Genomic DNA, 11,912 nt, shown 5'->3' on the forward strand with positions numbered 1-11,912 from the left:
GGGGCTTTGTTGAAAACGACGTGTTTGAGAGAGGCGGGGCATAGAGGACCTACAATAATGTACAGTATTTGAAAAATAATGCGTTTTTTGAACATTAAAGCATGTCAACATATTCTGTTACACCAAATACACAAAATAATGATCTTTAAAATAGCATCATATGACCCCTTTAATAAGTACCTACTGACTTTTCAGTTCCACTGACGTCCACTCTTAAGTGTATAAACGAGGCTGAAGTTTAGTTTTACTCTAATGAATACTGTACTTTTCAAGGAGAAAGGCTCACCTGCACAAAGCCATGGGTCTGAGGAGTCTTGCCAGCCTCTGACATGACTAACCTGAATGAGTACCTGAGACACCTGCCCTCCCTCTTCAACTCCACGGCTAACTGAAACCTAGTCATGAAATCACATATACACCACATATACAACCAATATTTATTTACGCACACATCTCAACGTGAGAGAATGTGAGGGTTAGCAACTGTACTTTGCAGATATCAATGCTCTTTCAGTGCTACACAAGCACTGCATGATTCCGTTTATCAGCTTCACCTTCCTGCGGATGAGGCCTAACAGATGAGGCTGAGCTTTCCGGAAGTTCTCGTGCTGAAACTCGACACAATTAACCTGCCCATCCGCTTTAGACAAGACAGCGTCCATATGTACTACTTTATGGAAGCCATCTGTATGTGGAAGTCAGACACAGGAGAATTAGAAAATGATGCTCTATATCTATATGCAGTGCCGTCCTTAGGGGGGTGCTACTGGTGCGGTCGCACCGGGCCCCGCGCTTGACCACCCCCCAACTGACCAAGGGCGAAGCTCAGCACCACACCCCCCTAACCTGAACGCGGACCGAGGGGGCCCCCGCTCCCTACCTCGCACCGGGCCCCGCGTCAGTTAGGGATGGCCCTGTCTATATGCTGTATATCTTATCATTGGCTGAACACGTACACATGTTGAGCTGGCGCACAAAGCTGGTCATGTTGAAGGTTAAAGGGGCAGGACTTCCTTGCTGAACCGCTGCTCATCCTGGACAAGAAAACTGCAGCCATCCTAATAGAGAGGAAACAGGAAGATGTGGTTTGACTTACATCACCTGATATATGTCAAACTGTTTCTAAAGAAAAGCGCATTCTGGTCTGGCAGGAAACACTATTTTGTACTTAAAGAGCACTTGCACCTATCACTGCAGGTTTCTAGAATCACTAGAATTTGCTTCCTGCGTTTACTACTTTTACACTTTACCTCTTTTAACGTTAAATATGTTTTACATAGTTCATGTTTTATTTTTATAAAACTAAAAGCTCACAATCTGAATTTTTGTTACAAATGCCTGCTTGAAGAAAAAAATAGTATAAGATTAGTAAGCAGACAGACAGACAGACAGATAGATAGATAGATATGAATTATTCAACATAATATATGAATGTAATTATTAATAATTATTATGGTGGTTGTATGAAATATAATCTTTACCACTAGGAGGAGTCGTGTTAGATATGAATTATTCAACATAATATATTAATGTAATTATTAATAATTATTATGGTGGTTTTATGAAATATAATCTTTACCACTAGGAGGAGTCGTCTTAATCAAACATCAACGTCAGGGCAAATAAATGTAAATCCATATCACAATTTATAGTGTTCAATTCACTACTTTGCATTATTCTAATTGAACACAAAAGTATTTAACTCAAATGGACATAATCAGCTTTAAGATAATGAGAATGAGATTTTACTTGACAAGAGTTTTTTTTCCTGGATGTTTATGACAATCGTTCTATTTTCAGGTCGGAAGCGCAACGTTCTGTTCCACGTCATTCTGTCAAATGACGCGTAGGTTCAGAGCGCGCTGTTGCAGACAACTTTAGGTACTTTCTAATAATATAATAAGCAGCGACTGGACGGACAGTGACCAATAGCGAGCTGCCTCCACCTGCATCAGCGTAATACACGTGGATCTGTTTTGTAAAATGGGTCAGACAGCGCATTAAAAGGTATTACTAATATGGCATTTGAGGATAAACATCTTCCCAGCAGATAAACTAAGTAATGTTTAATGTGTTATAAGAAATTCTGAAGAGTTTATTATTGTGGAGTTTATTATTCTGAAGAGTTAATATTGTTGGACTGGTTGTTGTTTGTACTGTTTGTACTCAGGACAAGTAATACACGTAATAAAAAAAAGAACTATTAGATATTAATTACCTCATATGAATAGAGGTTAAAAGATTAAATCTGCATTTTGCATAAAATACTCACTTGGCTCCAGCAGATCAGGTCGTTCGTTGACGGAGCCTCTACAAGTGTCCAAAGTTTGCTGACAAAAGCCGGGACGCAATGGTTGCGTTTCAGCTCTCCTGTTTAAAAACAGAGGTGAAGAAACCCTTTATGCCTTTCGTGAAGATAAAAGCTCGTCACACTGCTCTAGATTAGCTGGCTGTGAGGAGGTAAATAAAGTCCCAGGTTGACCTACACGTGAATTTTCCTGCTGCGACACACTCCCTTGTCCCTCTATCCGAGACACCCCTCGCTGCAGACTGTAGCGCGGTGACATCACGTATCTACGTCACGTATGTGTTTACCGCGCATGCGCAAAGTGACGTAAGGTATGTCTATAACACGCATGCGCATTAACGTGGTGACAGCGCATGCGTGTGTAATTTGCATTGCGTGGTGACGTAACACGTCATTAAAACGCATGCGCATACTTAACAGAATACTCTGATAAAATGTATAAGTATTAAAAAAAACGCTAAGGTGAAAAAAAGAAGAAAAAAAAAAGTAAAATGTAGTACAGCACATATCTAGGATTTTAATCATGTATCATCTTGTTATTTGCTTTGTCTGTAAAGTACCTAAGAGATTTAAATTATAATTAACATTACCATCAACTATGCTGTGTGCATAATTATTAGGCAAGTTGATTTTCTAGTCTTTTTTTTTTTTTCAATCACTTTTTTACCAATTCCAAACCACATAAATCTTAACTACTATTGATTTTGTATTTAATCATTTATAAGTGATATATAATTGTCCATGAAGGCTGGAAGTGAAAAACTCTCTGAGGACAGTAGCATGCATCTAAACAAAAGCACATTTACAGTCAAGTAAAGGTTTCTATATCTCACATTTAAAGGATTTCTGCCAGTCACATGAAGGTACATTTAAGAGGTAACGCTTTACAATAAGGTGTCAATGGTTAATATTAGTAAATGTATTAATTAACATGAACTAACAATGAGCAATACATTTGTTACAGTATCTATTAATATTTGATAATGTTAGTTAATGAAAAAGATGACAAATATGAGAAACATTGTTTGCAACGCATGCAACAATCAGTGTCATTAGCCTACTTTATTAATATAAGTCTTTCTGCTCTATTTTAAGACATCTTTAAAGGCTCATTTTAGGCAAAATAAGACTTTTAAAGACCCCTTAAAGACCAGCAGCAGAATCCCTGTCACTTCGAATACTAACACATATCATAAAACATGTCATAAATGTCTGAAATCGCACACATTTGCAATCTATGATTATGACCAAAGCATCCTTGCAATTAAAAGCCGTTAACACAAACACACATTGTTTTTAAGAAAACGTAAGTAAGTTAATGTTCTTTGACTTACTGCCACCGATTCTCGAATCCACCATACATCCGGAAGTTAATGAACCTGTACATATGCAGTAACGCCAGTACGTACGGCGCGCATGTGCGTTATAGACATACCTTACGTGACGTACGTACGTGACGTCACCGCGCTACAGTCTGCAGCGAGGAGTACTTCCTCTATCCACCAATCCTGAGCACGGCTCCCTGTAGTATACATTAGTGTGTTAGCGCGGCGCAAGTACTTGTGTTTTTTCTTTGTCTTCACTCGCTTTAAATAACTTCTGCCATCTAAAGATAGACTCCGATAGTTTTTCGTGCCAGTAATATTGGAAAAAGCAAATATATATATATTTGTATTGTGTTGACTGTCTGGATCATTTGAATGCGACGATACTGACTTTCTGTTTTGATGAGATTAAAAAGCAGCAAAATTTTGTGCGCGTCTAGTCGTTTTGGTTTTGCAGATGTTATTACATGCAATGATTTATAAGTGGCGATTAATCCTTAACCAGTAGCCAGTGAGTAACTTGATCTGTACATCTTTTATGTAATATTTATCATGTATGTATTTGATATCATTGAGTGCGTATCCGTCTGTGTGCATAATGAAAGCTAACTATCGTGTTAAATTAATTAGGTTAAATTACTTTGTAGTAAACTAGAAAAGAGTGAAGAATAAGTTCACATTATTTTAGACAGCGCTTGAAGGGGCTTTTATTTTGAATACGCCACTTCCGGTGGAAATAGTATCACTACTGTTGCTGCTCTATCCGCGTTCCTGTTAGTTTACTGAATCAAGAGTAAGTATAATTTGGATAATTAGTGGAAATTATTTTTGTTTTGTTTTAATTCTGCCTATTGCATGTTTTATTAATTTCACGACGTTACCTCCTTAAACTCATATATTATGCAGCCTGCTAGAACAGCATGCTAGAATATTCTTGCAGCGCGGTGTTGTGGGTGTCATGGCAACAAACGCAAACACAGTGAGGCGTTTCCTCAACACTTATATGTTGTTGTTGTTGTCGTTGTTGTCCAGTGGTTATATGTCTACTTTATCTTCAAATCTCAGATTTATTACATTCCTGCACAGGACAAATTCAGAAAGTGGGAGATGGTTCAGCTGCACGTCAAACGAGGAGATGAGAGTCAGATTCTCTTCAGTACTACAGTGGATGTCTCGATAGAGACACTGACCCAGCAGGTCTGCGCCATTTATAATGGGAGATTAAAAGTGGACAGGATCTGCTCTGGTATGACAATCATGTTATTTACGCTTAAGATGTAAAATAGTAAAAATGCATCACATTCTTTGGGTTCAGCTAGTTTATGTTATTGACAGACGAATTAATTCCCTATAATGCATGTATTGTGTAAGTGTCAGATACATTAACTAAAGTCCATTTCTAAAACACGTGTGAAACGTTTGATCGCATATTATAGCATTAAAACATGGAATCATTTTTATGTCTCCATAGAAATTCCAGAGCTGGCAGATCATGGCATCTCTCTTCCACTGAATATGCAAGGCCTGACCGATGATCAGATCATGGAGCTCAAACTAAAGGATGAATGGGAAGACCGCTGTATTCCCAGCGGTGGTGCTGAGTTTAAGAAGGATGAGCTCGGACGTCGAAATGGACATGGTAGCCCTGTCACATTTAAAGTTTACATTTGAAGTGCCCAATTAATTGATTTAACTAAACTCTTACTTTCCATTTAGCTCCAAACGAGAAGATGAAAGAAGTTTTAAGGAAAACAGTGGAGGAAGCCAAATCTTTAATCTCAAAAGTATGAAGCTAATTCTAATATAGAATACTTTTAAACCTCAAAATGTTGTTAGCCTTTTGATTTGTTTTGTGATAACTTATATGTATTTATTTACTCTAAAGAAACAAGTGCAAGCGAATGTCTGTGTTACCATGGATATGGTCAAAGAGGCTTTGGATCAGTTGCGAGGAGCTGTGATGATAGTTTACCCAATGGGGCTGCCTCCACATGATCCAATAAGGAAGGAGTTTGAAAATCAAGAGGATCTTACTGGAACACAGGTAACTGAAATCTTTTCTGCCTTTCTTAAAGAATTAGTCCACTCAAAATTAAAATTCTGTCATCGTTTAGTCACCCTCATGTTGTTCCTAACCTGTATGACCTCCTGTCTTGTGTGTAACAAAGAAGAAGAAGATATTTTAAGAAATGTTTCTCCCTTTTTTTTTCTGTTCATACAATGGAAGTCTATGGGCTCCGATATTATTTGGTTCCCAACATTCTTCTAAATATCTTCTTTTGTGTTCTGCAGAAGAAACAACATGAGGCTGAGGAAATGATGACAGAATTTTCATTTTTAGGTGGAATATCCCTTTAAGCAACTACATGCACATTGTTTAATAAAACAGACCAATATAATTTTCTTTATTTGTTTGATGAACATAACAAAGGCTGTAATACTGATATGAAGGCTCTCCTCTGCAGGCCTCATTACAGGTGATCCCAGAAGAAGAGGCTCAACTGTGGTGGGCGTCTAAAGAACTGCAGAGGGGCAAAAAGCTGCAGGATTATGTTGGGAAAAATGAGAAAACAAAAATTATTGTGAAAATTCAGAAAGTAAGTGTTTGGTGTGAATTTCAGTTTTAGTTTTTTGACCTTAATCTGGTGTTTAAACTTATCTTCAAAGAATTTCATTTGGCCATGAATTTCCATATAGATGTTTTGACCTAATGAAATAAAAACTGATCACCATTGTTTGCACATTCATTTTAGAGAGGCCAGGGTGCACCAGCGCGAGAACCACTAGTGAGTGAAGAAGAACAAAAAAAGATGATGCTGAACTATTACAAGAGGCAGGAAGAACTAAAAGTGAGTGGTCTCTAATTAACTCTTTTGATTTAATTTTATATCCTTATTGTATGTTGTACACACACTCTCTCTCTCTACACACACACACACACATATATATATAGGTGTAATTAATTAATTATAACATACGTCTAATTATATTTGTTATTTTAGAGCATTTATCATTGTTTGGTCTGTTTTGTTCTTGTTTATAGAAACTAAAAGAGGGAGATGATGACTCGTATCTTCAGTCCGATTGGTCAGACAGACAAGCTCTAAAAAGACAGTTCCAGGGACTCACAAATATCAAATGGGGCCCAAGATAGATGAACAGAGAAAATCACAGCTGTTACTTTCCATTTGGCAAATCAGCGATCTCTAGACTCTACTGCTGCTCTTTTTATGCAATTTGGTGCCTTCATTACATATGAAAGGTATTTATGAGACTGTAAATGTGTTAATGCAAAGCAAGAGACATCAAATTTCTCTGTTCTGATTAATTGGCAGAAGGATGCAACACCTTTCCTCTTTTTGTCTGTGCCTCTGGCAGTTAGTCAATTGAAACTTGATGCCGTTTAAAGACAGGATGTTGCCGTGCAGCTCTAAGGATCGCACCACAGAGTTCATTTGGAGAGCATTGAGAAGGAATTACAGAACATTTTGGTATCCTTAAGGCAAAAGAGAGGTTATAGTATCGGGAGGTGTGGTTTCACTGGGAAAGTTGAGTGTGATGTTGTGCAATAAAAGAACAATCTGTGTTCATTTTATTTTCATTTTATGATTCCACCTTTAAATATAATACATTTTAATTACAAATATTTTACCAGTCTTCTTAATTTGTATTGACTTTCAAAACCACATACATTATTCATCCAGTGTTGAATAGAGCAATAATTTATAAAATACTTTTCTCTTTACATGGCTTTACTTTGTGTAAAATGTAATACAACAGCTACTTTATTAACTGAATAGAAGAATTTTAGAACAGAATAATAACTTTTGCCCTGCTTTGGCAGTAAAAAACACATCAGGTATTGCTTGTTCTGTGTTATGTCCTCACTGTGCCAGATCAGTTTTTTTTTTTTTTACCTGACAATCTTTAAAGGTGGTGTCTGTAATTTGTTAAGGTTAAAATACATCTTTCATGACTTATTATGACACTTGTAGGTTGATTTCACTCAAAAAGTGTAGCACAGTGAATCTGTGATGTTATCAAAATATCGGTATGTTTGTTTGAGCTGCCAGACAACAGCAAAATTAGCTTAACCAATAGTGTGAGAGTTAGGGGCGGGCCATTTATGTGGCAGACCAATAGCAGATGAGGGGAGTGCTCTGGAAACCTGTCTGAAGACAGTTGTGATACAGAAATTACACACTTCACCTTTAATTTCAGTGTTTTGGTAACAGAAAATATTCAAAATGCTCACTCCTTTTGGTTGAAACTACAGCTACTGCACATTCTGCGTAATAGTTGGCATGTATGAATGCAGGATGCATGTGTTTCCATTGAGGTATGCGTTCATCCTGATCTCCTGAATCACAAGCTCTCTGCGCTCAATCCTCTCCATCAGCTCTGCTGCCTCTGTGGTGTATGTCACATCTTCCCAGCAATACACCTTCCTGCCAACCTCTGACAGGTTAGAGCTGTCCATTAGTGACCTTTTCTCATCCTCATCTTCCTCCTCTTCATCATTATCCTGGTTCATTGGCTCCTCCTCTTCCAGATTAGTTGTTCTACTCTTCTTCCTGAATGTTCTAGTTGTATTTAGATGTCTACTGCAGGTTAGCTGTGTTGAAACAGCTATTAGAACAATCAGAAGTCCCACACAAACACTTGATGTGAAAAGCAGTCCTGCCATCTCTGGATGCTCTGAGAGAAAGAGAAAAGTCCTTGTGACTTGTGAGTACTTGTTAAGAATAGTAAAACATTATTTCATTACCCTCATGTCGTTCTAAATGCCTACACAAAGTTAGTGTTGGATTAAATTTTGAAACTATTTTTATTCCTATTTTATTAAAATTGCTAGTAAATTTCACAATTGCAAAGAAACAGCAAGTAACACATCTAATTTAATGTGAAATTTTGAAGTAGACTGAAATGTATTTTCTTGTAAAATGTACCAGTAATGTTTGTTTTATTAACAACTTTGAAAAGTTATTTTTACAGTGATATGCAGTTATTTTTCAGTGGAACACACAAGGAGAATTTTGAGGATTTTTTCCACATAAAAGTAATTCTAATTGACTATGTCGGGCTTAAAATAAAATATAAAAATAATACATGAAGATTCTTAAAATTCTCTTTTTGTATTGCATGGGTAAAATATTGCATGGGCAAAATAAAAACAGGTTTGAAATTACTTGAAGTTGAGTAAATAATGCTAGCATTCTCATTTAGTTATATAAAATATTTTATATATACCACTATATTTTTAAATATATTCCTCCATTTGGGCTGCTTTATGTTGACTGGGCTCATAAAGAAAAGAAGAAAAAAAAGAATCCAGGCATGTTTATGTTTAAGACATTTAAAATATTTCAGTTTACCTGTAATGTAGCCATATGCCATTAAAGAATTGCTGACAATAATCCTGTTCTCTGGAAACTTTGAACTTCTGATAACTGGGTGTTCCCCTATGAATAACGATAAAAAATAATTTAACAGTTTATTTACCTCAACTGCACAGATGTTCTATATAAAGTAAACGGTATGGTGTACTGTATATGTATATAAAGTACATTGTATTGTGTACTGTCACCTTCTTTTGTGCTCTGGTTAGGAACTGAGGTAGTTTGGAAACTGCTGGGATCAGCCTCCTTGAGTAAACTTTCTGGAACTTAAAAAAGGCACAGTACAAAGAGTTAACATCTTCCAACTCTCGGGTGGTATCTCCCAGGATCTTTCAATGCAAATCTGATGAGTAATCTTTATTTTTCCTGTGAACTGATCCTGCCCTCCAATCAGTAACAAAAGCCTGGAATTCAAAGCGATTACAGGAAGTTTTAAAGGAAGCCCTGAGGCCTACAAATGCCAGGCTCATTCCCTATTTTTATTCCCAAACAACTTTTGTCTTCATTGTAATTTATGAGACGGGAAGAAAACAGACAGGTAAATCAACAATCTGAGATGAGACAAAGGCCACATGTTAGTCTTTTCCCACACTTTCAATCAATGATTTAAAATCTCAAACTGATTAAAGATCTGCCACGTCGTGAAGATGGCACGCCATACTGTAACTGTGTTCAGAAAATTCAAGACATTTAAAAAACGCATTCAAACATTTGCTTTGGGAAGATTTCGATGGATATGAGAGCATTCATACCGCATGCATAGAGGACAGTGATATACTTTTTTGTTCCAGGAGGGCAGGGGTTTTTGAAATGTGCCTCATCTATGGTAAACAAACACCTCTGTTTTCCATAGCAGATGTTGGATACCACATCAACAGCTCCGTGAAAAATACATTCTGCAATAATGAAGAGAAAAAAATATTTAAAATGTCTTATAAAAAATAAAATGTTCTCAAAATCAAACATTTTTTATGAATATTACAATAGATTCAACCATATACAAATGTATTAATACCTTTTAATCATAATAACTTAATGAAATTCATAAAAAATTTGCCTATTTATCCTAACTATGCATCATTTTATAGCTCAATACAATATTTAAATTATGCATTTTACTTTTTGTTTTCTCAGAACAAACCTGCAACACATTTAATAACCACTGATAAACCTAATTATCAGAATTAAACCACTCAAATGTAACTTTTTTTTTTATACTAATTTAACAGCAAATTGTCTAACTGCAAAGGGCCTAACTGTCCCATTAAATCAATATAATATTAAGTATAAATCTTACTTAAACCCCCAAAAAACGTACCAAATGGTGGAGGTTGTTCCTCTGATGGGCACAAATCTTCCCCCTCCAACTGTCTGCCATAAACAGCAGAGTAGATATTCAGCACTTTTGTATATTTGCAGTGCAGCAAAAGTTGATCTCCCTCACATGTTACTCTCTTCTTGTGCTCTGCTGTAAGACAAATATCTTTACTGATGTAGAGAAGTAAATATTTGAAGAAGAAATGATCAATTAAGGCTTTAAAGAAGGAAGTACTTACTAGGTTTACACCTGTATGATACATGGAGGTATTTAGGGGTTCCAGGACAAGGATCTATGCCAAAGACTTGATGATTGACCAGAAACTGGCAATTTCTATGACCCTGGCATTCAGAGAGCACTTTCTAACAGAGAGGAATAATCAAAGACCATAGAATGCGCATTATACAAAAGGCAGGGGAAATGATTCTGGAAAACACACATTTTTTTCTGAGCCAGAAGTGAATAAGAACAGAGTCCTGTTTTCACCATGGGACTATTTAACAGGTACTAAATGGCTTTATTAAGTTGGCGTTTAGTGCATGTAAAATGAAAGGTCTGTTTTTTTGTCCGAAAGCAAAGCACAGGCTACTCACCTGCAGTGCTGTGGTAGCAGAACAGCTGTGATTACGCCATTGGCATCTCATTCCTGGCACGATCCCGGGAAGGGCTGCACTCTGTCCATAAAATGCAGACTGAATAGTTATGGTGGAGTGTCGTGGACACCTGAGGAGCAGGAGATCTCCATCACAGGCTTTAACTGATTGACTGTTGATGATCCTAAACAGATAATCTAACGAAAAGGTGGGGAGGTTGGATCTACGATAAGTTCTTCAAAATACATTAAGAAATGCAATCTGATTCATTTTTAATGTAATTAAAAAATACATCAAGAAATGCAAATTCAGAAGTAATGCCAAATATAATTAGAATACACCTCTTCTACAATTAACTAGTTTTTGACTTTTGTAGGTCTTAACATCAAAAAAGTGTACTTACAAAAGTGTGTGTGTATATATATATATATGTACACATACATGCATACAATTACGCTGCTTTAATCAATTATTTGGATGCTTTTTACTTGTTACATTTTTAGAGCCATTAAATCTCAATTATTATTGTAAACATTTTTTTTTTAAATGTATCAGACCATCATGAAAACAAACATTTGTCACTTACCCATACATGTAAGTTTATGTATTTGTTTTTTATTGATGACACAATTCAACAAAATGTTACAGAAATGAATATACTTTTTAAAATATGCTTTTTAAATACTGTGCCTTTAGTGAATATTGCAACCATAACATTAGCACTTATTGTTAATCATCATTACATTATTGACTCACTTGAGAAATCGGAGAGTCCATCCATTTCTTTGGTCCACAGTATGAGAACACTGTAAAGTATCTGAACACATAGCACAGGTGGCCGGCAGCTTCTCAGGTGCTGCGCTGAGATCATGTTCAAATCCTTCAATTATTTCTGCATCAAAGCCGCGTGCATTCAAACGCGTGCTGGAGAAACGCTGTCAGGAACTCCCGTCTCTCTCTCTCTCTCTC

The 11,912-nt window shown here is 36.5% G+C and overlaps 2 protein-coding genes across 10 annotated transcripts in view; one reads left to right on the forward strand and one right to left on the reverse strand.

The window, feature by feature from the left end:
- LOC107691672 (UPF0769 protein C21orf59 homolog) overlaps positions 1-7,223 on the forward strand; it is a 16,571-nt gene extending 9,348 nt beyond the window's left edge. Inside the window, exons 1-9 of one of the 7 annotated variants that reach the window (XM_016490422.1) lie at positions 4,395-4,426; positions 4,540-4,612; positions 4,699-4,879; positions 5,105-5,272; positions 5,350-5,417; positions 5,519-5,677; positions 6,099-6,230; positions 6,387-6,482; positions 6,677-7,223. In XM_016490422.1, coding sequence (XP_016345908.1) covers positions 4,592-4,612; positions 4,699-4,879; positions 5,105-5,272; positions 5,350-5,417; positions 5,519-5,677; positions 6,099-6,230; positions 6,387-6,482; positions 6,677-6,787 — 936 coding nt within the window. In that variant the 5' untranslated portion in view covers positions 4,395-4,426; positions 4,540-4,591 and the 3' untranslated portion in view covers positions 6,788-7,223. Of the gene's footprint in view, positions 1-1,923; positions 2,008-2,393; positions 2,461-4,352; positions 4,427-4,539; positions 4,613-4,698; positions 4,880-5,104; positions 5,273-5,349; positions 5,418-5,518; positions 5,678-6,098; positions 6,231-6,386; positions 6,483-6,676 lie in introns of those variants that run through there. The other 6 variants (XM_016490426.1, XM_016490427.1, XM_016490424.1 and 3 more) reach the window with 6 other exon arrangements.
- A 39-nt stretch (positions 7,224-7,262) lies between these two features.
- On the reverse strand, positions 7,263-11,906 carry LOC107691670 (protein eva-1 homolog C-like). Of its 3 annotated transcripts, none has more exons than XM_016490417.1 (8): positions 11,700-11,906; positions 10,944-11,140; positions 10,589-10,712; positions 10,351-10,500; positions 9,785-9,928; positions 9,221-9,298; positions 9,009-9,095; positions 7,263-8,331 (listed from the first exon to the last, which is right to left on the reverse strand). In XM_016490417.1, the coding sequence occupies exons 1-8, from the start codon at positions 11,812-11,814 to the stop codon at positions 7,910-7,912; spliced, it is 1,317 nt and encodes a 438-aa protein (XP_016345903.1). In that variant the 5' UTR covers positions 11,815-11,906; the 3' UTR covers positions 7,263-7,909. The 3 variants fall into 3 exon arrangements, with proteins under 3 accessions (XP_016345903.1, XP_016345906.1, XP_016345905.1); XM_016490420.1 differs by having other exon boundaries at positions 10,944-11,024; positions 11,700-11,803; XM_016490419.1 differs by lacking the exon at positions 11,700-11,906 and adding an exon at positions 11,530-11,535.
- Between the last annotated feature and the right edge of the window lie 6 nt (positions 11,907-11,912).

The sequence above is a fragment of the Sinocyclocheilus anshuiensis genome, unplaced genomic scaffold (genome assembly GCF_001515605.1).
Source record: "Sinocyclocheilus anshuiensis isolate Anshui unplaced genomic scaffold, SAMN03320099.WGS_v1.1 scaffold186, whole genome shotgun sequence".
NCBI lineage: Eukaryota > Metazoa > Chordata > Actinopteri > Cypriniformes > Cyprinidae > Sinocyclocheilus > Sinocyclocheilus anshuiensis.